Source organism: Megascapheus bottae, chromosome 12 (genome assembly GCF_031878675.1).
Source record: "Megascapheus bottae isolate mThoBot1 chromosome 12, mThoBot2.hap1, whole genome shotgun sequence".
Lineage (NCBI taxonomy): Eukaryota > Metazoa > Chordata > Mammalia > Rodentia > Geomyidae > Megascapheus > Megascapheus bottae.
Genome location: NC_143520.1, coordinates 19,206,351 through 19,233,315, shown reverse-complemented (window position 1 = coordinate 19,233,315; position 26,965 = coordinate 19,206,351). Strand labels below are relative to the sequence as shown.

General features: G+C 34.6%; 1 protein-coding gene across 7 annotated transcripts in view; it reads left to right on the top strand.

The window, feature by feature from the left end:
- Positions 1 to 26,965, top strand: part of Slc4a10 (solute carrier family 4 member 10) — a 260,215-nt gene that overhangs the window by 172,559 nt on the left and 60,691 nt on the right. For all 7 annotated transcript variants that reach the window (XR_016537258.1, XM_090342743.1, XM_090342746.1 and 4 more), the window contains 7 exons: positions 4,467 to 4,624; positions 6,468 to 6,555; positions 13,931 to 14,077; positions 16,072 to 16,172; positions 19,704 to 19,878; positions 20,450 to 20,583; positions 20,962 to 21,207. Coding sequence is in view for 6 of the 7 variants with exons in the window: in XM_090342743.1 (XP_090198869.1) it covers positions 4,467 to 4,624; positions 6,468 to 6,555; positions 13,931 to 14,077; positions 16,072 to 16,172; positions 19,704 to 19,878; positions 20,450 to 20,583; positions 20,962 to 21,207 (1,049 nt within the window). In the remaining variant the exon portion in view is untranslated. The remainder of the gene's footprint in view (positions 1 to 4,466; positions 4,625 to 6,467; positions 6,556 to 13,930; positions 14,078 to 16,071; positions 16,173 to 19,703; positions 19,879 to 20,449; positions 20,584 to 20,961; positions 21,208 to 26,965) is intronic.

The following is a 26,965-nucleotide window of genomic DNA, read 5'->3' as shown; positions in this document are numbered from 1 at the left end:
TTTCTTCAATCTTTTTCTTTAGTCCTTCCTCATTGCATTTCCACTCACTCATCCACTTAATAATGAAATTAAATTGCTAGAGTCTTCTACTTAGTGCCATCCATCAGTGCTTCTTAAATTTTTATCCATATCATGGCACTTTGGAAAGAAGATGGGATTTGAGAAAAAAGAAAGAAATCTTGAATCTTGAGCTGGTATTCATGAATTATCTCACCTTGACCAACTTCTCTAAGTCTCTACTTATGGGTAAAATAAGAATACCAATGTATACTTACAGGCTTGTTGTGAAGGTTCAGTGAGCTAATACAGAGTGATCTTAATAGAGTGCAGAGCATATTATCACTATTTAATAGGTGATTATTAATGCTATTGCCATTATATTATTATTATTATTATTATTACCAAGATAAATAGCAAACCAGGGGCTAAACATGAAGCTCAGTACTAGAGCCCCTATCTAGCAAGTGTGAGGCTTTGGGTTCAAACCCTAATGCCATAAAAAACTTATATATACCAAGCCAAAACTTCCTGTTTTGATCTCTACTGAATCTTTATTGCTTTACATGGTGCTTGAGATATATTTATTGAATGAGCCTTTTTCACCATGTGACCTGATTTTATCTTCTTTCTATCTTAAATATACATCCTTCCAGTGGATAGGCCAATAAAATTTTGTTTGTTAAAGAATGATTTAGAATATAATATTAGTTGTCAAGTATTAGACCTGCTTTCCATGCTTCAAAAATGAGATGTGTCAAAATAATACATTTCTCAAAAAATACATTTCTCTTGTTTTTTAAACTGATAGTGGAGGTTGGCTATTTTATTTTAATGGTGTTTCTTGTATTTCAAATGGCCCAAAGAAGGCATCACAGAATTTTCTACATGGAAAGAATTTTCTTTTGCATGTATCTGCAGTGTGAAACATTAGTCCAAAGAGCTGGACTATTAAATTCTAGAACATTTTAGACATTTCCTCCACGAAAAAGGAGAGTCGCAGGTAGGTTAAGAAAGTGGCTCAAGGTCACTGGTTAGTGTCAAAACACCATTTGTTCCCAGAGAATTTTTCTTCATTTTATGCACTTTTTTCCTCACAGAATACTGTTGAATAGTTGTACAAAGAGGTCACAATGAAGTTTTATGTTCCTTCTATAATGGGCTTAAGACCCTAAATCTCCACTTATTTTTCCATAGATGTTCAGTATGTGATTTCTCCAGTTAATTTCAGTTCCACAATGGTCTTAAATGACAATGAACCATTTTAATACAGCTTAAGACCCATGAGGCCCAGAATAAAGTCTCTTCTTCATTGTCTAACAAAGGGGTCTTTAGAGCACAGAAGCATGAGTATAAATCCAGACATACAGGCTAGACTTCCAGGTCCTGCTCAGAATTCCAGGTTTTTTTTTTTATGACCATTTCAAGGGTTTGAGGTGATTTGAGAATCGTCTTAGAAACATATTTTAATCTAGATCCCAAGAGATCTTCTTAGGATGTTTTAAAAGATTAAGTTGTGGTTCTGAAACATGACATTTTGTTTTTTAGAATTATATACTAAGATCAATATAAAAATATAGGGCTACTTGCTAAATAATCAATTAAAATACATGAGAAAAATACATGAGAAATGATAATGTAATTAAATTATGCACTACAGAATACACTAAAAATTTGGCTAATCAAAGAATAATGTAGTGTAATAAATCTGATATAATTACTACCATTAGACATATATCATATGTGCATACTTTAAACTAATTTGGTGATCCTGAATTCAAAATCCATACTTTAATGCCTTTTCTAAATAAGTTATCAATTATTTATTAGATTTTATATAATTAAAATGATATTTCATAGTATAATTTTTATACAAATAACCTATCAACAAATCATATATACCTTGAGTTAATAGAATCTCATCTTAGAAAAGTTAATTTTATATTTGTGACTGGCTTGAGGAACAAACTTTGATAGATAAAACTATATTCAGTAATTAGTTTAAGGAAAGTTTTCTGTACAAATTTTATTATTTATTTATTTATTTATTTATTTTTGCCAGTCCTGGGCTTGAGCTCAGTGCCTGAGGACTGTCCTTGGATTTTTCTCAAGGCTAGAACTCTACCACTTGAGCCTCAGCACCACTTCAGGCTTTTTCTAAGTATGTGGTACCAAGGAATTGAACCCGGGTCTTCGTGCATGCTAGGCAAGCACTCTACCACTAGGCCAAACTCCCGGCCCTTTCTATATAAATTTTAAACTTAATATATACCAGCATAACTCATATTGATTACCATTTACACATATTTATTTGAAATTATGTTCTAATACATTATTATTGTATCATTACTATTTCCATTGGGAGAAAAATCTCATCTTTACTCTTTTGGGTTTTGAAAAATCTTGGGGAAAACATTTTTTTCCACAGGATTAATATTGAGTGGGAAATACTTTATTCTCTTTATGGGAAGTTTTACATTCTAACAAAAATATAAAGTATTATATAGACTACACGTTTTCAATGTGTACATTTCACCTAGCTAGAAAATTAAATACAAAGATATCCTAATAAATATTGTGAGGGCTGGGTTTGTGACAATGGTAGAGTGTTTCCATAGCATGCATGAAGACCTGGGTTTGATTCCTCAGTAACACATAAAGAGAAAACGCTAGAAGTGGCACTGTGGCTCAAGTTGTAGAGGGTTAGCCTTGAGCAAAAAGCTCAGAGACTTTGCCCAATCTCTGATTTCTAGCCACAGGACTCAAAAAAGAAAAAAAGATAGTATGAAATTAGCCTAACCTGTAAAAGTAAAAATCAATAACTTAGTGTTTACAAAACCAAAATTTTAACATATGATTTTTCAATAGACCTGTTTTCAGGTTTGTAAATCGATATTTGTAGGGTAAAAGTTTGTCATTTATATTTGTGAAATATTTCTTTCCATGGGTAATTTTGCTTTGCTAAATCATTCTTCTTCTTTTTTTTTTTAATCTGTGGGGCCTGGATGCTGTCCTTGAGCTCTTCAGCTCAAGGCTAGCACTCTACCTCTTGAGCCTTGATGCCACTTCTCTTCTCCATATTTTTATAGAATACTGTATATTGCTATTATTAGTTTTGTCATTTTTTTCTCAGTGCTAATATTCAAATCTACAGCCTGCCACATGCTAAGGAGTTGCTCTGCCACTGAGCTACATCCTTGGAATTTTTGTTTCTAGTGTTTGTATCCTACATAAAGATTAGTTTATTATATGTGTTCCAAATAGATGCAGTGAAGTCTAAATTTCAGAAACAATATTTTTAATATAGATGCTAGTTCTTTGGAAGCTTGAAATTTTCTTAATTAAAATTCTTAAACTTAAATTTCTTAATTTAAAACACTCAAAAATTTTATTTTGTAAAAAAATATTTCCTAAAATATTTTTTCAACCTCATCTTTGATCTTTGGTCTCCATTTTTTTTAACAAAAGAGCATAAAACTAATTATTATAACAGATAAACTGCCAATCTTTGTAAAATAAAATTCCAAGCAGCTCAATAAATTAGAAAGCAACTCAAATAAATTAGAAACAACAAATAACCCTTGAAAAGTTTACTTTAAAATCATAACTTGGTTTTCATTGAAACTTCATGCATAAACATTGACATTTATATTTCAAAATTTATCATTCAAGGGTCACTCTTTACCCTGCATTTTTTCTTGTTGGTGATCACTTTCATTTTCATTCATCTCAACCAGAAGCATCTCATATTAGAAAATTAATTATGGGGTCAGGAGTTTGGCCTAGTGCTAAAGTGCTTGTGTAGAAAGTTAATTATAGATCTTCAGCAACTCTAAGTGCTAATGTTTTTATGCTTGTTTTCTCTGCTTTGGCATATTCAGATTCTATGATGAATGACTAAGTTTGAAAAAAAGTATCAGGCCAAATATTAAATACAAAAGCCATAAAGCAATTAGAATAATAATGATTAAAAGAGTCATTTCTTTCTGTGAAGAAACACAATCACATGTCAAGTACTGTAGCTATATTTTGAATGTTAACTAGTGGAAATATAGTTTGGAAAATTATGGTAATCCATCATAAAATACTAAGTTGTTTAACAAATGCTAATCATTGTTGAAGCTAAAATTCATTGAAGCTAAAAATAAATGTTATTTTTACTTTTACTAATTAAATCAACATTCTTTATCTTAAAATATATTTATTCTCCTTCAAAATCTCAAGAATTGGTTTCGATGGAGCATGGAAAAATAATGAATAGAAAAACTAGAACTTTCAGCTCATCGACTGCAAATCAAAGCAACTTACAAGAATAAAGTTACAGAAATAGGAGCAAATGAGACGTTCAATTTTGTGCATTGTTTTAACTGTATTTTTTCTGGCTTATTATATCTGAAGTAATATGTAAGACTTTGACTTACCCCAAATTTCCAATTTTGGCTTACTATATTTGCTTCTGATACTTATAGGTTGATCTGCATTTTATGAAAAAGATTCCCCCAGGTGCTGAAGCTTCAAACATCTTAGTTGGAGAACTGGAATTTTTAGACCGAACCATAGTTTCATTTGTCAGGTTGTCTCCAGCTGTGTTGCTTCAAGGACTAGCTGAAGTGCCAATCCCAACCAGGTAAAATGTTTCAGAACATCTTTTTATATCTTGTTATGGGAAATGATGAGGATTAAATATAATATTCTGTGACAGCCTACCCCCAAATACAATCCCTAGCACAACCTCCAATCCCTGTGACAGACTTGGCTAGAAATGCATGTGCCATATACAAGCCTGTTTATTGCGTGTAGAGGAGTGCGAGGAAGGCTCCAAGAAAAAGAAATGTTCTTTTATTTACTTCTCAAATGTCTGTCTTATTTTAAATGCATTACTTATCTCCGGATCCTTTGTCTACATAACCACACACAACGTATGTTACACGTTGTGGAATATTGATAGTTGTTTGACTTTTCTCCATGATTGTATTGTATGCTTCAAAAAGAAGGGAGCTATAGATGAACAAATTCAAAGCAGATTTCTAAGATTTGGCTTCTGTTAGAGTCGGTGGATAGGCCTTCCCAATGGATGGGTGCTCTGTCATTGGGAGGATGCTGCTGTGTCAGAAGTTGTAGGTGTCATCACGTCTCACACACCGATGGGGTCTGGAGAATTACCAGTAGTAGTTGTATGATGGCTGAATTGGAGGGAAAAAAAATACATTTGATTTGATTTCTTGAACCTATTAAGTTAACTGTACATGAACACAAAAGTTTTATGCTTTCATTTATCCCTAGTTTATAAATATAGGGTTGCTTATCAAAATTGTAACAGTAAAGGGAAAAATCCAGAATATTGAATTGGGTGTGTTTAGTTTTTACCAATTTATCTTGGACTTGTCTCCCTCCCTACTGCCACGGTCAAACATGACTGCTATGCAGGCTCTCATTTTTTTAAATCTATTTTTTATTGTTGGGGCAACGTATAGGGGGGTTACAGTTACATTCATCAGGTAGCGGGTGCATTACTTCTTGCACATTGGTACCCCTTCTCATGTTTTTGTCCTCCTTTCCCTTCCCGCACCCCCTCCCAACCATCTTGTTTTTTTCCTTTCCCTATTTCAAATAAATATGTGTATATACAATACACCAGGTAACAAAGTCGATACAGTAACCACAAGGGGTTAACCATAAGGGGAAAAAAGAGAAAAGAAATAACTGCATATAGTACATTGAGAGCAACAATCACAAAGATAAACCTCTTGTTTCCATATTGTATAATTGGTATACATCTAGGACTCTCCTAAAAAAGGATCACAATAGCTCAAAAGCTATGTACATGTGATCATATAGGATGAGACTAAGCAGGCTCTTATTTTATCCCACAAACAAGGCATACCTACTTAGGGCTCCATTTTCCACATGATGTTGCTCTTTAATATTGTGGCTGGATAAGATGTTAGTTTAATTCTTCTTCTAAACGTTGATTGTCTTAGCCAAATTATAGGGATAAAAAGTTCAGTGATTGTGGCAACTTGGTTTATACAACGTTACCACTTCAGAAGTATGGTGTTATCTCAGAGAGGCGAATGCTATCCCTTCATGCTTTTATTATAAATAAGAAATGAGGAATAGTACAGCCAGGGGAGATAATGTCCATTTTGTCCATGAATTTCTGTCTTCCCAGATTAGACTATATTTTCTCATTATTTTTTTCTAAGGATTAATTCTTAAAACTCTAACAGCTACATTGGCTGTACAGATAATTCAATAGGGAAACAAGATAGATACAGCAATATACTTATGTTGTTTGAGAATCTTTCAGAAAAAAATCAATCACTGTAAATATTTCAAAATAATAGTGAAATGAAAAATTGAAAGCAAAATTTCATATAAAAATCTTCAGTTTTACTACTTTGTTTGAGATGAATCATTCTGTTGTACTGAAATTATACTTTGACACATTTTGTCCTTCTTTATTACAGATTTTTGTTCATTCTTCTGGGACCGCTGGGAAAGGGTCAACAATACCATGAGATTGGCAGGTCAATTGCAACCCTAATGACAGATGAGGTATTTATTCAAACTCTTTGGAGTATTATCCCCATGAGTATACTTGTTTTTGTGCTAGTTTTTTGTGAATCAGATTTCTCAATACTGAATCTATTCTCCCAACTTTCCTTGAAAATGGACATTATCTGAAAGGAATAATAAATTAGCAACTATGAGTATATTTTATAGCTATGCATTCTAAACAAAACATGTTTCTTTAGCAGTCAAGTATGTTTTAAAGTATATTAATAGATATTCATTTTTAGAGTATGTGTGTTGCCAGCATAAGCACTACTGTATATTGAAATTTTTGTTTTAGGGAAATAAATTTCCAGGGGTGTTACGTTAAAAAAAGTTGTAAAGGTAATTTATAGAGTGATTATAGTTACATAAGTACGATGAGTACATTTCTTTTTTAATATTTTCATTTTCTCCTGCTTTCCCCCACACTAACTCTCCTCCTCTCCAAGTTTTAATGTTCATTTCCAACATTATGTCTAGAGAGTATCTCTGTTGCATTGGTTTACCCTTTGTCCACCATTTCTGTGATTCTCCTTCCCTTCCTTTGTATATAAGACAAAGGGGATTGAAAAAAAAATTAAAAACAGTGACAGTAGGGAATAAACCAAAGGGGAAGAAAGATAAAAGAAATAACTGGGGGCCAGGGGTTTAGCCTCGTGGTAGAGTGCTTTCCAAGCATGCACAGAGACCCGGGTTCGATTCCCCAGTCCCACATACATAGAAAAAAGCCGGAAGTGGTGCTGAGGCTCAAGTGGAAGAGCTCAAGCCTTGAGAAAGTCCAAGGACAGTGCTCAGGACCTGAGCTCAAGCCCAGTACTGGGAAAATAAGTAAATAAGTAAGTAAGTAAATAAATAAATAAATAAATAAAATAACTGAAAACAGTACACTAAAAACAAAACAGAACAAAACAAAACCTCTTTTTCCGTTTCGGTAAGCATAATTTTATGTAGTCACATGATTGTAGCCACTGCATATTGTGATGATCTCTAACAAGTATTCTAGACATATTGTAGTTGTTACAAATGAAAGAAAGCATGTAACCTATGTTTCTTTTTCCAAGTCTTTCCATTTCCTTATGAATAGGATGATGTCATTCTTTCTGATGGAAACATAGAATTCCCTTGTGTATATCAACCACATCTTTTTGATCCACTGAGGGCATCTGGGTTGATTTCATATCTTAGCTATGGTAAATAATGCTGCGATGAACATGATTGTGCTAGTAGATTTAACGTGGCTTTGTGATCATTTAGGAAAATGTCCAGGAGTAGGACTAGGGAAATCATTTTAAAGTGTAAATAAATAGTGGTTTATGTGAATAGGGTACATGATACCAGAGGCTGTGCAAGTTCTGTGAACTTTCTACAAGTCAGTTGTCTGGTGAATAACAGATGTTCTTAATCAGGAAGTCTTTGGACTATCAGTGGAGCTATCAATACATTTTAAAAGGTTTGTTATCTCTCCAGTATGGAATACAATTTTTTTCTTTCTATAGAAAAAATATATGAAGACCTTTTTGTACTAGAGAAAGCTTTCTTCAAATTCTCAAAGAGATGTATGACTCAGAAAACATAAGATCTTAAGTAGGACATCAAAAGTAGGGTTTTTGTTTTCACTTGTATTTCCCAGAACCTTATGGGAATATGATCTTATTGTTAAAGTGAAAAATAGTTCAAAAATTAAAGAAGGGGAATCCAAATTTTGATAGCTTATGAGCAGGTGTTATTATGTAGTATCTAGAATATCGTCTAAGTAATTTAATGATGTATTTATTGAAACACATGGCTGCACATAATTGAAACTGTGTAAAAAGAAACCACTTGTATCATTTACCTTAGGTTCATAAAATCTGAAAATATAGAGTTTGTGATTTAATAGTATACTTTTGTCTATCTGTTTGATTGTGTTTTCTGGTTTTATATAAATTAACTATTTACATTTCCAGATAGGAAACTAAAAGCTTGAAAAAAAAACTTTTCTTAAAAATTTTCCAAAATAAATAAGTGTTAAGAGGAGTTTTTATCCAAGCCAACCCAGGAAGAAAAGGTCATGAGATTCTTATCTCTACTTAACCACCAAAAGTGAAGCTGTGGCTCCAGTAGTCAAATGCTAGCCTCAGCAAAAACACTCAGGGACAGTGCCCCAGGCCAGAGTTCAAGACCCAGGACGGGGAGACTGGCAAAGAGCAAGAGAAAGGGCAGGGGAGGGGAGAAGAAGAAGGAGGGAGAGTTATATTTTGTGCAAAGTCCAGATTTTCATCCACTTGTTTTGAAGGTTATTGAATTTATTCACATTATGAATAAAATTGAATATGTTTACTTTGCTATGAAAATGGTGATTTGGATTATATTACCAAGTTAAATTCTATGAACCCAGAAAGTGCATAATATTCCTTTTTTATGCCTTCTTTTTGACAGGTGCTCAAAGAAATATTTGTAGAACTGAACACTTTTTCTTTCTATACTAGGAAGATTTTAAATAGGAAAAAACTATTCTTTCCTTTTGTATGTTTCAGACTTAGTATAACGTTAGTTATGGTTCAATACATTTTTCCAAAATGTATTAGTAAATAAATTCTACCACGATTATTGAACTAACTGTATAATCTACTTCCTACATTTCTTTGCTTTTATTAGTATTATCTTTAAATAGCAGTCCAAAGAGTTGTCATTTAATAAGGCAGCTTTTGAATACAATATATATTGATCAATGTCACCCTTATCAATCCATTTCATCCTTCCACTACCTGCCTCTTCCCTCACTTATCCTTAACTTCTTTTGTGTTCACAAGAGAATAGTTCTCTCTCTTTGCATACATAATAGCTAATTAAGAAATGATTAATGAATACTCAGGTCTTTTCCATCCACATTTTTGGACATTCATATAGCTAAATTATGCATAACATAGCATCTGCTATTGAAGAAGTTGAGATAAATTTTGATCTCAAGATTTTTGAAGGAGTGGTCTATACTTGGTACTAAATATTTTCAAAAACAGTTATCCACTTGTATGCCAATATCAGGTTTTCTTAATAGAAATTCTTATAAGATTAGCCCCCTTGGTGCTTATTAATTCAATACATATTTATTAAATATAGACTATTTACAAACACTGGCAGATTGTAGATACATAGAAGTAAAAGAAAATGGACAAAAATCTTTACTTCAATTGAGCTAATAGGGTGTTGTCAACACATCCTGATCAAGGAGTAAGTACAATATATTACATTGGATATTAGTGCTATGAAGGAAACCATAAAAGCCAGGAAGAGAGAGATGGGATGAGGATGTTTCAAGTTAAAATAAATTGGTTAGAGAACTCGAAGAATGGGAGCAATTTATGCACATACATGAGGGAATAGCTTCTTAAACAAAATCAACAAAGAGCAAAGGTTTTGAGGACTGAGTATACCTGAAATACTGAGAACAAGATAATGAATCCAGAGCTCTAACAGATTCAGTCAGGGTAGGGTATTTGTTTGTCATGTAGTACTTGGAAGAGTTATAAAACAAAAGAAAAGTTTTGAGTAAAGTCATTCTTGAATCTCATTTCTTTCACAATCCAAACCCATTCATCATTCTTCATACATCTAGCCTGACAATGTATCCCAAATTCTATTTCTGTGTTGCTATCATTCAATTTTCTGCATCGTTTGGTGTTCATACTTTTTATCCTTAGTCAATGTCGCCATTATTATTCTATTATTGAACTCTTCTAGTTTTTCTTTTGACCATTGCTTCATTTTTTAAAAAATTCTCGACCTAACAGAGAAGTGCCTTTTCTTCTCGTGACATTCAATGGCTTCCTGTTTGATGTAGAGCCAGTGATTATCTCCTCAAAGGCTTACAAGACTTTTCCTTTTCTCGCAGTGATTATGTCCTGCTATCCTCCTTCTGACTTTTATAGCCATTGGACCTGACTGTTTCTTAAACTTGACCTGGATGAACTACAAGGTCATTTCTTTGTGCCTGGAAAGTTTTTGTCCCTGATAGCTATGTGACTTCCATAAAAATTCTGCTCCTTGAGTCCTTTCTTTGTAATTCCTCCTAAAATTGCAGCATCTCCTTTTATCTCCTTTTCTGCTTTATTTTTTCTCCATAGAGGTTTCCATCATCTTGCTCATATTTTGTTTTCTTCCTTCCCATTTCATTAGAATGTAGGTCCCTTAAAGGCATACTTTTTTGTTGACTGCTGTATCCTTAGTACCTAAATAATTTTATAACTTCCTTCAATAGGAAAAATAGACATTGAGCAATAAATTACATAATAATTATACTAAATAATTTGAAGTTCAGTGAAAGCTATCAAAAACAGGTGGTAGGTGGTTATTTTGTCCTATCATGACAGGTGAATAGAAAATATTCTTTTTTTGTTTGAGAGGCAATCAGGGAAGGCTTTTATGAAAACTCAGATATAGATTAGGTATGTTAGGTAAACTAGGCAGAGAAGAATGAAGAGCACTTTCAAGTGAGTTATCATAGAAACTGATGATAGAAAAACAATAAGAAGTATTGCTTATAATGTAAAATCAAACAAGCAATAGTATCTCTTTGAGGGAATCTGTATGTTGAAAGAAATTTAGACATCCATCTAAATTAGGATATAGGATCATATAATTTCTTGAAGTTATTTTTTCAGTTAAATGAGATAATACTAGGGAAGATTTCAAGAGTGTTGGTACTAGCAGAAAATGAAAAAAGTAGTTCTCCATGACTAAGGACATTGGAAATATTTTTTTCTTTTTTTCTTTATTTTTTGTGGAGTGGGCAGTGTTGGTGATTAAACTCAAAGCCATGTAACAGACACCCTACCACTTGAGCCATAGCTATTGACTCTTTTTGTATTGATTATTTTTAGGGTGGGGTCTCATTTTATGCGTGTTCTAGCATGGACAGTGATCCTCCTATTTGTGCTTGCATGTATAGCTGATGATGACGGGCACATACCATGGAATCCAGCCTTTGAATGAGATAGAATCTCAGAAAATTTGATACCTGAACTGGCCTCAAACCATGATCCAAGATCTTTCTCTCTAGTAGCTACGATCATAGGCTTGAGCCATGAGGTCTAGTAATATTTGCAATTATAAAGTATTTACACTAGAAGGCTTCTAAGACCATGTGAAGATCTTTAGAACAGGATATTCTGAGCCATAAAATCAGTGGTTTTTTACAAAAGAAATTTGTGGTTTTAATATTTAAAATGAAATATCTCTGAAAACAACCTAACCCCTTAAGTACTTTTAGATTTTAAACCACTAAATATCTTTATCTTTTCATATTATCATTAATAAAGTGTATAGTTATCACACTAAAGATATTTTGTAAAGTGTCCCTAGATGGAAAGTCAAGTAACCGTCTTTTAAAATGACCATCATCAGTTTGTAAGCAGTTTAGACTGGCTGTCAAACCAGAAACAGAAACAAATGATGTAAAATAGAATAGAAGATTTGAATGCAGAATCCTGGACATTTAGGAATATTTAGTCACCTTAGCATATAGTAGGATAAAGGAAAATATGGGAATCTCTAAGCTCAATTGTTTTTCTGTTTCATCTTACCTTATACACAAAAATATATCAGAAACACTTTCACTATGTTTAGTATAAATTATTTGTTTATTCTTGATTTTCCTTTCCCTTTTTTCTATGTGTAGAACATCATTCCCATGCTTGTCTATTAGAAATGTCTAGGTTATACTGCAAGAATAACCAAAAAATTTCAGGGCGGAGAAGAGCAAATATTTTTTTCTGAGTGAATGAATCTCTAATACAAGCTAGTACAAGTGTGGGCTGTGCTTGCTAATTACTTAGATGTTTTGGCTCATCAAGGCTTTAATCAGTAGCCTGACAAAATATACAGGATACTAGATACCATTGTTTATGGTATATTGAACACTATGCCTGAACCTCATCAAAACGGTCAAGAAGACAAAAATATACAACATGTGTATGTGTCTCTGAGAAGACCTGGAATACCTGAACAGCTTAAATGACTGTGTACTTGTGCGTGTAGGACTAAAAATCATAACTTTTAAAAAATATAATTTATTATTATTATTAATAATAATGTGTTGTAAAACGATGCTATCATTTCACAAGTCAGGTAATGTGTACATTTTTCCTTTGGACCAGGTTTCACCTTCTTTCGCATTCCCCCAGTTGCCCCCTATTAATTTTGGCCACAATTTACATTATTTATTTTCCATATAATGTATACCGAATACCATGATTGCATTTGTTCATCCTTTCCCCATTTCTTTTGGTGCCTTTCTATGAAACTCCCCCCAATATGAAGCTGAAAAAGAAAAAAGCATCAACAATAATACACACAGACACACACACACACATATCCTACTCTCACCATTATCACCAACAACAACATGAATAATCAATGTTTCTGTTTCTTAGAATTGTTTCAGGAAATAGTATTTCACTTGTTCAGGGGAGTTATGCCTTTGGATTCTTCCCTTACTGGCATCCTCCTTTGTAGTCTGCTTGTGAATGCTTAGAGTTATGTATAAGTTATCATGTCTGGTTACATTTTGATCGAGTTTCCACAAATGAGAGAATACATGTGCCATTTGTGTCTTTCAGCGTGGCTTATTTCATTTAACATGATTTGTTCTAAGTTTATTCATTTCCTTGCAAGCAATATCTTATTCTTTGTTATGGATGAGTAAAATTCTTTTGTTTATATGTGCCAAATTTTGGTACCCACTTATGCCTCTGTGCTGAAAACTTAGTTGCTTTTTTAAAATAGAAATATACTTTCTTCTCTATATAAATGTCCTTACTAATTAAAATACTAGTTTTTAACACTGTTTCCAAAACAGAAACAAATAATCATTTTAGCACTATGTAACCTAAAATGGCCTCAATTTTCCCGAGTGATAGGATTTCAAATGTCTTCCACAATGCTTGGTTGAAAAACCATCTTAAACTAAAAAAATCTTTTAAATTCATTTTTGAATGCCACACTTTATGCCATAAACAATTTATCTCTATTTGATCTTTATTTTTAATCAAGGACTTCGTCTAGAACATGTTTCACTTATCCAACACATAAATCACATCTGCACAGGCTTAAGAATTAAATTTTTAAGCATTCTTTAAGCATTTCATTCTCCTTTCCTTTTTCCCAGTTCCTTGTCTCCAGAAATTCCCACAGTCATTCTAGCATTCAAACAAAACAATCTGTGCAGAGTCTCAAAACAAACTATCATTTTCACGTTACAAATTTCTTTAGAGAGAGAGAGAGAGATGCCTATTCAAAATACTAACCTCTCCTGGGAGAAATGTGGAGAAATACTGAAGGCATTAAGATTTTTCTAGTAAAAGAAAACCTACAAACAATATTTGTCTTCCTCCCATAGGTGTTCCATGATGTGGCTTACAAAGCTAAAGATCGTAATGACTTGGTGTCAGGGATTGATGAGTTTCTGGATCAGGTCACTGTTCTCCCTCCTGGGGAGTGGGACCCCAGCATTCGGATAGAGCCTCCCAAGAATGTTCCTTCCCAGGTATGTATGTTTAAGAATTATCTAGCTGGGTGCTGGTGGCTCACACCTGGGATCCTAGCTACTCAGGAGGCTGAGATGTGAGGATCATGGTTTCAAGCCAACTCTGGGCAGGAAAGTCCTGGTGAGTCTCTTGTATCTAATTAACCACTCAAAAACTGGAAGTAGTACAATAGCTCAAGTGGTGGTAGAGCTTTAGCCTTGAGCATGTAGAGGCTCAGGGACAGTGTCCAGGCCCTGAGTTCAAGGCTCACAACCGACAAAAACAAACACAGTCATTTAAAAAGTAGGGACCAGGAGCAGTGGCCTGGTGGTAGAGTGTTTGCCTAGCATAGCCTTGGGTTGGATTCCTCAGTACCACATACACAGAAAAAGCCAGAAGTGGTGCTGTGGTTCAAGTGGTATAGCTGAGCCTTGAGAAAGCCCAAGGACAGTGCCCAGGCCCTGAGTTCAAACCCCAGGACTGGAAAACACACACACACACACACACACACACACACACACACACACACACACACACACACACAGAATGTTGTTATTTCAAGCTATTTTCTTATTGAAAACATGACTGCTGAGATTGGTGGCCAAATGTTTACAAAATCATCGTGTCAGTTGGCCACCTGTGCTCTGACTAAAGCTGCCTTTTCTAATCCTCCCAGTTGTTGATTTATACTTTCTTTTGGTCCTTATCCCTGTCAGTTCCAGCCTGGTCTAACCACTGATCTGAGATGACACTCTGGATATAGTAGAGTTTCTGGTCAGTCATAGGAGGAAAGTAAATTGAAGCAGTACTCAGCTATGAGTGCTTAGAAAAGTTGTCTCAACCTCACTGTCAATTAGCCCTCTTGGATAATTTTCATAATCATTGTTTGAAATATACAAATCACAGATTTTTTTTGGTCAGTCCTGGGCTTTGAACTCAGAGCCAGAGCACTGTTCTTTGGCTTTTTCCTCAAGGCTAGCGCTCTACCACTTAAGCCATGGAGCCACTTTATGCTTTTCTACATATGTGGTTCAAAGGAATCCAGCCCCGATCTTCATGCACTCTACCACTATGCCAAACCCTCAGCCACCAAATCACAGACTTTTTAAGTCCTGTTTCTTTTAATTAAAAGCATAGCTAGTCACCTCAAGGAATAGTCCTGAAAATGTTCACTAGACCTTTGTGTCAGTCATTATATTCAGTTGTATGTACCCCTATCATCATTGAATTTCTTATGCTATGGGTATATGTCAAAGCTGTACAAGTTCAAAACTCTTTGGTATCCTTTTAAGTGCATTCAAGGCATTAGTGAAGCCTCACATCATCATGGGTAGCTTTTTCTATTCTTTCTTTCTTTTTTTTTCAAAAATCCTTGTCACTGACAAGAGTGGGTGGAAAAAAATCCAAGAGAAAGTAACACTTACATAAACTTTAGATAATTTGCCATTGGTTCAATTAGAAGCTTCCTTTTGTCATAGTATTTCTGTCAATGAGTCACCAAGACTTATAAATGACATGAGATGGAAATAACTAAAATAGTGGACAATTTTCTTACTTGCTACTTATATTATAAAATTAGTACTGTTGTTACTTTAATAAAGGGGAAAAGTATATAATGTAGCTTTCAAAAATGTCCCTTTTTGAGGGGCTGGAAGTTTTGCCTAGTGGTAGAGTGCTTGCCTAGCATGCATGAAGACCCCGGTTTGATTTCTTGGTACCACATACACAGTAAAAAGCCAGCAGTGGTACTGTGACTCAAGTGGTCGATGCCTAGCCTTGAGAAAACCTAAGGACAGTGCTCAGGCCCTGAGTTCAAGTCCCAGGACTGGAAAAAACAAAAACAAAAAGGTACCTTTTTGAAACAACCTACTGGAGGTCAAACAGGAAATATAAAACCTGGATCTTCAGGCATTCTGCATATTGATTGCTTCAAGGGAAAGACAAAATATTGTTATTTAAAATTAATACCTGGGATTAAATCAAGCAAGCACACAAACAATGAAACTTCCTGCAGGAGAAGAGGAAGATTCCCACTGTACCCAATGGAACGGCAGCTCACGGGGAAGCTGAACCCCATGGAGGCCATAGTGGACCTGAACTGGAGCGAACTGGAAGGTTAGTAAAAATCACTTGTATGGGACTCTAAGGATCAGTGACATACCATGATTGTCTGTCAGGAACAGCTATTTTGAGATCTAGTTAACTCCATACTTTTAACACTACTCTTCAAGGTTGAAAATGCCAACTAATTTGATGTATCTAAAGTAATATTGTTTGTCATTACTGTTATACCAGAGCAGTGGATACACAGTCCATTTTTTCATATATTTTTTATTGTAATTAATAGAAGGGTTACATTATATTCACCAGATAAACACAGTCCATTTTTTAATCTTATCTAGTCCTTCATTTCTCTGTGTGTGAGATGTATGCACAGATTTTAAGAATGAATAGGGAGTCTGTCAATAGACTCTTCCAAAAGAGACTTTTGAAAGCTTTGTGTTCAGGATGGAAATAAACTAAACACCAAAGAGCTCAGAATCTTAGACTTTGTTTTATTAAGTGCAAATAGGATGTGTATACTCGTAGATTTTATTACTATGCCTGTGATTTGAAAGAACTATATGACTTATTTTTTCTAATCACACATCTTTGAAGAGATGAAAGCTTCAATTTATTTCATAAAATGGTTCTTTATGGGTTTTTTTTGACAGCTTGTCTCTCTCCAAGCAATGTGTGAGCAGAAAATCAGAAATCCTTGGGTGGGTCTCTCTCAGGGAATTTGTATGTACAGGTTCCATCATAATTAAAGGCAATTGCAAGGCTTTGCAGGATTGGTTTCCCACTGCCTCCAGGCAATTTCCTATACTTCAGCCTTTCTGTCCTCTAAACTGACTTTCCAGTTCCTGACAACTTAGCATTTTCAGTCTCCTGTGGTTTCCCTACCACCCCCCACCTCAAGTCTATGTTCGTCTCTGAGGCACTGTCCTTTAACATCTTCCTTGGGCTTGATACCTAATTTGAGATGGTTGGATTTTCCCTTTTTCCTTTCACTGGAAGCTTTGTTTTGTTCACTTTCATACTCTCAAATGCAGTCCTTTCATTTTATTTTTAGTTATTGTATTTTTATCATCTTTAAGTAGCTGTACAAAGGAAGTACCATTTGACAAATTAGTTCATAAGTTCAATCATCTTGATTGACGTTATCCCTTTCATCTTTTTCCTCCCATCCCAACTTCTCCCTTATTTTCTTAGCTTTGTAGAAAATGCATTGAATATTATGACTGCATTCTCATCTCCCTTTCCTCTCTTCATTTACTTGTCTGCCTTATTTTTTTGTGTGTGGGTTTTGTTTTATTTCTTTCTCTCTCAGGTATAACATGCCACATAGCTTAGAATTTTTTCGAGTTCACTTTTCCTTACTGCTTCCTAAATCCTCCCAGGTCACCAATATCCGGTATCTTCGCTTCTCCAGAGTTCTTCCACAGATTCTGTTGCTGACATGACTTGAAGTATCCATTACTCATCTGCTCTCCTGGAGTTGCTGATGTACATCTGAGCTGCTCTTGCACTGTTCTCTGTAATGATCTCCCACTTCTGGATTTAGACTTTTACTGCTCATAGCACATCTATTACACAGTTATATAACAGCCATTCAGACTAATGTGTGTTCTAAGAAGTAATTAATTAGAAAGCTGTGGGCTAATAGAAAGTGCTACAAAATTATGGATACTAATTACTAATAAATAGTTCATACCACCTCAAATTCTGCTTGGGCTCAAGTGGGATATAATCAGATATAAATACAAATGCTCATATAATAAATAGCTTTTGAATTGTGACTTTGACAAGGTAACATATTGTTCAGAAACAAAAACTACTCGACATTAAAAAATGTTGTGCCAAAAACAGGTAGAGGAATACAAAGTGAGCCTTGTGTGTGTGTGTGTGTGTGTGTGTGTGTGTGTGTGTGAGAGAGAGAGAGAGAGAGAGAGAGAGAGAGAGAGAGAGAGAGAGAGAGAGAGACTTTCACAGGTTCCCTCCAAGTGTCTCAACTTCAAATGTCTTTTTTAATTTTCAATTCAAATTTTATTGTTCTTGGTCCTTCACGGAGGAAGCAATGTCTAGGAAAAATGGATTCTACATTCTTATAGTAATAAAATCTCTACTAATATTAGCTAGTATCTTCATGTTGGGCAAGACAAAATTTTAAAATAATCAATTTTTTGATACTCCAGTCATATACATCTCTCAAGACCAACTAGAATTTAGTTCTCAAAAGAATAGTTTTTTACTGAGACTAAGACTTCTAAATGAGTACTCTTTTCATAATATAATTAATAAAGATTTAACACTTTTGTGTATACTTAAAACATATTCAGCACACAGACAGAACTTTACCTTTGGCTCATAGTAAGTTTTCAGTTTTTGTGATTTTTTTTTGAGACAGAATTTGTAATGTAGCCTGTATGAATCCAGTCTGACCTCTAACTTGTAATCCTTTTGACTCAGCTTGGCTTGAATTTTTGTGGCACCACATTTAGCTTAATAATATGAATTTTCACCACTTAATTTCATGTGGAAATGTCACTGCAGACTTAATCACTTTAATATAACATATTAATTTCATGGAATAAAAAAGGCTTTCAAGTCAATCATTAAGTCTAAATATTAGAAAGTGTTCAGAAAATAAACATACCTGTTATTAATATTCTCCTTTCTAATAGATTACAGAAATTCATCTTCAAATTTAAACATCATTTCACAACTTAATATTGCTCATAAATTCTTTTAAGTATTTCTATGTAGTTTTTAATTTATTTGGAACAAATGGATTGATCCAAGAAAGATCATAATTACCTTGTGAAGGTTAGGTGTTAGAATATATTTAGGCAATAATGGATCAAAATTATACTTTAGTTTGGTTAATATAAGGTCAATCTCATAACTTCCTAAAAATTAAAACAACCTTGAGCCCTATCTGTCTTAGTGAAAAATTGCTGTTATTTATAAGGTCCATTTTGATGTTTGTTTGCAACAATATATGGTGAGGGTTTTTTTTGTTTGTTTGCTTTGTCTTTGTTTTTCTTTCTTTTTTGTGTGACTGAGGGAGTAGGCAACTGGAGACATTGTTAAACACTGCCTTTTTTCTCTCTAGGGGGATGTGATGTTCACAATTGGCATGTAGGAAAGACATTAACTGCTCTTCCCTCCCTTACTTCCTAAACTAAATAGAATGTAAACAATTTAGACTATTGCCAGTGATTAAGGGGGCATGGTAGGCGTGAGTTTAGGATCGTAGCCTCATACAGAAATGACAGAGCGACTGGAAGATTTCATAATATGAAGTTTGGTTGGTGAATGGCTCTGAACCTTGTTTGAGAGAAACTGAGGGTTTTTTGTTTGTTTGTTTTATTTTGTTTTTTATAGTTGTTAGCAAAATATTTGAGGTAACAAACACAGTGGTACAAAACCATCCTTGTAGCTCATTGTGATGCAATATAGCAGGTTAATATGGGTCTCGCTTCTGCTGATGGAAAACCTAGCCTGGGACCTGGCAACAGAGCAAATGAGCATTTGGGTTTATGTGCTTTATATATATATATGTATTTGGGTTTCACTATTGTGTTTCCCCCCATGTCTTAGGATTTTTGGGGGACTTATTTTAGATATCAAAAGAAAAGCTCCATTCTTCTGGAGTGACTTCAGAGATGCTTTCAGCCTGCAGTGCTTAGCATCTTTTCTGTTTCTCTACTGCGCGTGTATGTCTCCTGTCATCACGTTTGGAGGACTGCTGGGAGAAGCAACGGAAGGTCGTATAGTATGTATTATACTTTTAACTGAACTTTGATACTTTATCTGCTTTCAATTTTTATAGTTAGATAAGTGAACATTTCATTTGGGGTTTTGAAGGTTTGATACTCTGGTAAAGAAATTTCATAGGGATTTCCTGAATGGCTAATGGAAATGGTAATCTGGAAATGGAATCTCCCAGAACAGCCCATTCCTCAGCTTTGTACAAGTTCTGTTATCATCTTCCACTTCCTACCCTGATTCTAAGCAAGTTTTAGGCTATGGTTCATCTTGCCTTACAGGAAGTAATTTCCTTTGTATATGAGTTATGTTAATGTTGAGAAATTAATCTTGAGCCTATTTAATCTTTTTTTAAGTCAGGTGCAGTCAGAAGGTGTCAAGGAGACTTCATTTGCTTCCATTCATTTTCTGATTACCATTGGCCCATTTCTTATGCTCATTCACTTCATCCTGGCCAATGTTCTTAAGCCATTTTCCAGTGGAGTAGAAAGTGCATGCCAGTGTATTTTAAATATGGTCTTCCTATTATAATGGTTGCCTGTCCTGCTCACATAATAGGACTATTTCTATTTCTACAGAGTGCAATTGAATCTCTCTTCGGAGCATCCATGACTGGGATAGCCTATTCTCTCTTTGGTGGACAGCCTCTTACTATATTAGGCAGTACAGGACCAGTTTTGGTGTTTGAAAAGATTTTGTTTAAGTTTTGCAAGTAAGTGTTATATGCATTTGTCTTTTAGCCCTTTTCTTTGTCTTTGCTCTGTTTATTCTTCTCTTGGAAAAGGTAAAACTAGGTGATTTGATTCAGTTTTGTCATTCTTTTGTTCTCTGTGAAGATGAAGGAAAAGCCAAAAACTGGTGTGTACTGTAATTTAATATCTATTTAAAAATTAAGATTGAATTCCGAACACTGATAAACCTCTTAGTTTTAGTCCCTTGGGATTAGCCTGTACAAAGTCTTGATTTTAAATACTCATGGGATGTGAAGGTTATTGACACATTTCCTAAGTTAGGCTTATTTTCACTTATTTAAAATGGAGACAAATCTGTAAAGTGACCTTCTTCCCACTCTCTTTCCATTTCCTCCTAGAGAATATGGGCTGTCCTACCTATCTTTAAGAGCTAGCATTGGACTTTGGACTGCAACACTGTGTATTATTCTTGTGGCTACAGATGCAAGTTCCCTTGTCTGCTATATCACCAGATTTACTGAAGAAGCTTTTGCTTCACTTATTTGCATCATTTTTATTTATGAGGCCTTGGAGAAGTTGTTTGAACTCAGTGAAGCATATCCAATCAACATGCATAATGATTTGGAACTGCTGACCCAATACTCGTAAGTACAACTTCCCCTCCTCGCTGTGGGGCTTTTCTTTACACAAATAATGCTATTGTTGAGAGAAAGCTGAAGTACTCTGCAGAGTGTGTGCCATAAGTTGATTCACGACCCACATCTTGAATTTTCAAAACCAAATAAGAATTTTTAAAGTTATCTAATCAGTCAGGCATCTGATTCTCATTATGCCATTGCTGCCAAGAATGTATTTCTAAATCTCTATTTTTCAAGTATTACTTAAAAGAAGTAGTTAATGAATCAGGGTGATTTCTAATGTGTATTGTTTGCTTTTACAAATTATGAATTATTTTGTCTTTCTTTAAATTCCTTTCAATTTATTAAAATTCAAAGAAACCTAGGAATGAAAGTGAAGATTGTAGGTTAAAAGCAGTGAGAGAAACTAAATCTAAATTGATGTTTGAAAGTATTATAGAAACATGAATGGAAAGCACTGAATTTAAATTTGATTTGCTTTTGGAACATGTGACACTATAGAAATCTTCATATGTTCCTTGTTGGAAGTCGATTTTATTGTTCACAATTAATAATGAGTTTGGACCTCTTATTCTTATTTCTGGTTTTGATACATAAGCAGTTGAAGATTTCTCTGAGGCTGCACCTATTGAGTCTATGTGGCTATTCACTGACTTTAATTTTAAGATGCTTTGGTAGCATATTGGCATAGATTTTTACATAGCAAGTACATGAGTATATTCTTTACAAAACAATGACAACTTTTGCATTAACTTCCAAGGCGTTTCCTACAAATAGCTTAGCTATGAACTCAAACCCTTTAAGTCATTCTTTACTATTAGGTTGGTAGGAGGAGTGCTGAATGTGAGCTTGCTAGAGAATGCCATAGCAAAACATCAGTCTACAGCTCATAGATTTGAGGTTTGAATAAGGGTTTGTGTAGGAGGTGACATTGAAGAAAAAATCCAGGGGCTAGGAAGTGGCTGAGGAATTGGGCAGAAGGTGTTCCAGACAGAGGGCATGCAAAGGTCTGGAGGTAGGAGATTCATTAAAGCTTTCAAATATTTGTCAGAAGTCAGATGGATTAGTGATAAAACAAGAAATGAAACCAGGTTTTTATTACTTTGATATCATTGTTAGAATAGCAATGAATATAAGTAAGCTCTCCAAAAGAACCAATGTAGAACAAATATAAGGTACAAAAGCAGAAATTTTGGTTTGAAGTGGTAGGAAAGACACCACTTGCCTGCCCTTTTCACTGCTCTGCCAGTCTTAATGGCAGCTTCTTAAATATTTCAGACTGAGGGATGCAGTCAAATGATGTAGAAAGGTATTAGCACAGGTAATGTTCATAGTATTATGCTAAAATAGTGAAAAATGTTTGCAAGTCCACATCAAGAAGTCTGTAGAAGGAAAAACAGAAGACTAGTTGGGAGAAGTATTTGAAAAAGATCCTTGATAGCATAAAGAAATATTGCTGAATTTTGAGAGGAGGTAAATAAGAAGCCAGTGCACTGAAATATTGAAAAGGGAGTAGAAGGTTATAAAAAGGAAAAGAGAATAATATAGGGCATTCTGGTGTCCACTGAAGAGGGCAGGAAATCATCAGAAGGAAAGGATCTCTAGGATATGGAAACAACAGCTTTATCTTGTGTTCTTAATGTACTATGTTATTTCTCTTCTCTTTTTTGCCATTTCATTAATCTCATATTGTTACAGTATCTGACTTTGTTACTTAGTATATTGTATATACACTTATTTGTTTATTTGAAATAGGAAAGTGAAGGGGGGAAACAAGATGATTGGGAGTGGGTGGGGGGAGGGAAATGGGGGCAAAAACATGAGAAGGGGAATCAGGTAGTAACCTGACGAATGTAACTGTAACCCCTCTGTGCATTATCCCAACAGTAACAAATAAAAAAGAGAAGGACAACTTGTGATAGAAAAGTTGTGTGTGCTTCCAAATAAGGAAAGAAACAGGGAAGAAAGCTATAGATATGGAGAGAGATAGCCATAGAATTGAAGCTTTCTAGGCTTCAGACACATAATGAGATTAAGTATGACAAATGAGAAGAGGATAATTTGATAGCTGCACTTGTCCAAATTCCCTCCCTATCATGGTGACTGGAGAGGAATGGCTCAGATCTTCACTTATTCCAGGCTTTCCCTTCTCTTCTTAATGGGATCTTCGCTAGGTGGTTTTACTTGGAAAACCATGGCACCTGAATTTTAATTATTTGAAGGGTGAGTATCAGTGTCTACTGATCACCATGTGCCCTTTTCCCAAGTGCCCACCTCCACCAAAATTAGGGATTGGGAATAGTGGAAAAACTGGTTCAACCTGACCCACAGTGCAGTTTCAGTGTCCTCTGCTACCTGAAATGAGAGTCTTCATGGGAAATGTAGTTCTGACCAGCTACTACACTGGCTCCTCACTCTGGTAGTTTTTATACTACAAAGGCCTGGCTTCCTAGAATGGCATAGTAGGGATGTTCCCTCTTATATGTTGATGCTAGACATAAAAGTAATACAAATATGGAGACACACAAAGGATCACACATGTATACCAAAAGAGAATGTCTGTAATTATGAGATTGAGGGGAAGGAAAAGAGAATGCTAGAAAGTGAACAGTACTAATAAGACAAAGCTCACTGAAGCTGTTGAATAAGAAGGGGAAGACAGACAAGGAAAACGAGAGTAAGGGGTCCACCTGACAGAAGTACTATGGTACTCTGTATTCATGCATGAAATACTATTCTGAAACCCTTCTGGACATTTAACACACACTTAAAAGTAGACAACAGAAAGGTTAAAAATATCCAGGATGTGAGTGAGTTTTAGTGGGAGGAGATGAAGAAGGGCAAATATGGCCAGATGTCACAGGTGTGAATACACATATGTCAATGTACATAAACAGAACAATGAAGCTGTGGAGAGTGATGCTGGAAGGGTTAAGAAAGATGAAGTGGGTGGGTTTGATCAACTAATTGATCAAATGTAATGGTCAAGTTAAAAAAAGAATGAACATATATGTTCTCCAATTTGAAAGTACTTATCCATGATTCTAGATTTCATCCCTAGAAATTTATTACTTTCCAGATTTTATACATGCCTGGGATCATGAAAATCGGTATCTTCTATTTTGTATATAAGGTATATATCCATAGTATTCTTTTTGTAATGTTTATTAAAGAAAGTTAATTAATTAGTACCTGCTAATAACTATTTTAGTGTTTTATATATTCTCATGCTTTTACACAAAACACTGACTGGGCTTCATGAAGCCCAAATGGACCTTGCTGTGGTCTTCTTGTTCTAGTCTCTGTGACCATTTCATATTAATCATTATATTAATTCCTGCTTGAAGCTTTTAGCTTCAGATGTCACTGGCACTACATTTTCACAGATTTTAATAGAAATATTTCTAGAAAATATCATAAACTGGACACACTAAATTTAAGGTTGTAGATTTTCAAAATGAAAATACTTGTGTTTTCATGTATGCCATTGATACCACAGATAGATAGATAGATATTTTTGCCAGTCCTGAGTCTTGAACTCAGGGCCTAGACACTATCCTTGGACATATTTTGCCCAAGGCTAGAGCTCTACCACTTGATCCACAGCACCACTTCTGTTTTTTTTTTTTTTTTTCTGTGTATGTGGTATCAAGAAATTGAACCCAGGGCTTTGTGAATTCTAGGCAAGCACTCTACAACTAGGCTATGCTCCCAGTCCCCATACTATATATTTTGTTCAGTGGAAGACATTGGGGAAAAGCCATCATTCTCAGAATCCATACTTCAGATATTCTTTGTTCTTCTATTTAATATGTGAAGATTTACTTCAATTCATAGTTTATCCACTGTTACGAAATGTCTATTATTATTTTACTTTATTAATGGGATGTGCTATTTCCTTCCTTCCTTCCTTCCTTCCTTCCTTCCTTCCTTCCTTCCTTCCTTCCTTTCTTTCATTTGCCAGTCCCAGGGTTTGGACTCAGGCCCTAAGTACTGTCTTTGAGCTTTCTTAAGTACTGTCTTTGAGCTCTACCACTTGAGCCACAGCACCACTTCCAGCTTTTCTGTGTATGTGATACCAAGGTATGGAACCCAGGGCTTCCTGCATGTTAGGGAAGCACTCTACCACTAACACTCCCAGCTCTTGTTATTATTTTTTTTTAAGAAAAGCATTCCTAGCTCCTCTGGCATCTTAACCTCATGAAGTAGTAATATGTTGACCATTAACCTTGTTGGCTGTTGATTTTATTTATATTTGAAAATATACACTTTTCTTAATTGTGCCAAAAGCAAGTGATAAGATAATCTATGTACTTTTGAAAATATATATGAATATATATATATAAACTCTCCAGATGATCAAATTGAATATGTCAAGTTAGCAATAAGTAATGAGTTTGAGGGAATAATTTTTTCTTGGTTGCTTTGATTTTAAGTAATGGCAAAAATAGAATAAAATGTGATGCTTATGTAAGATAAAATATTTCTTCAAAGTATAATAATAATCTAAGCTTCTCAAAGATAGCTAGTTAAAGGAGATTAAGAGTGCACTCAGCCAGATGCAGTTGCTCATGCCTTTAATCCTAGCTACTCAGGAGGCTGAGGTCTGAGGATTGCAGTTCAAAGACAGCCTGAGCACTAAAGAATGTGAGATTCTTATCTCCAATTAATCACTGAGGTGTGGGGTCTGAGTATTTAGTGGTCCATATATATTTGTAGACTGTATAGCAATTGTGAAGCTTCTGAATAACTGATCTCACTACTAAGTGATAAGAAAGTTTTGTTTTTTATTTTTTTTCAAATTAATGTTTGTTTACTCCAGTATTTCCTCTAGCACACTATGTAACCTGGACTAATTAGTGATCTGTTTTGAATAATTGGTAATGACCAGCGTTATACTCAATATGTATTTCTCAAGTCTTCAACTAAATTTCCATGGTCTATAGAAACTATGCTTTTTAACATTGTTTCAATAATTCTAGCATAATATGCAGACATGATAGAGTGACCATTACTACTTAGTGATTAAGACTGAACATGAGGCTGTGTACCAGTGCCTCACACCTGTAATCCTAGCTATTCAGGAGGCTGAGATCTGAGATCACAGTTCAAAGACACTGTTCAATGGCACTAAAGTCCATGAGACTCTTATCTCCAATTAACCACCAGAAAAACGAAAGTGGCACTGTGGCTCAAGTGGTAGAGCACTAGTCTTGAGCTGAAAAGCTTAAGGGCAGTACCCAGTCTCAGAGTTCAAGCCTCATGACTGACAAAAAATCAAAACAGAAACAAAAACAAAAAGGTAAAATAAACTGAAAACAATGCAAACAATGGACATCACCAGGCAAATAAAGATATCTGTGCTTGTTTCTATGATCCTTACTACTATTCTTAAGATTTTATTTATACATTTAAACAATTATATTGTAAGGAACTTTATATAGTAGGATGATACATAAATCAAAAACCATCATTATAATTGCAACTTTTTTAGATTCTGTGCCTGGATTATTTCACCCAACAAAAAGACCTCTAGTTTCATTCTGATTGGCACAAGTTAAATTTTATGGCTGGATAATATTCATATATGTATATGAATATATATGAGCACACATATTCACAAATTATATATACACATATGCATATATCTCATTTTCTTTATTCTTCAGTAGAGAACACTGGATTGTTTCTATTTCTTGGCTGTATTAAATGGTACTACACTGAGTATGGGAGTGCAGATGTCTCTTTGATTGATTTCATTTCC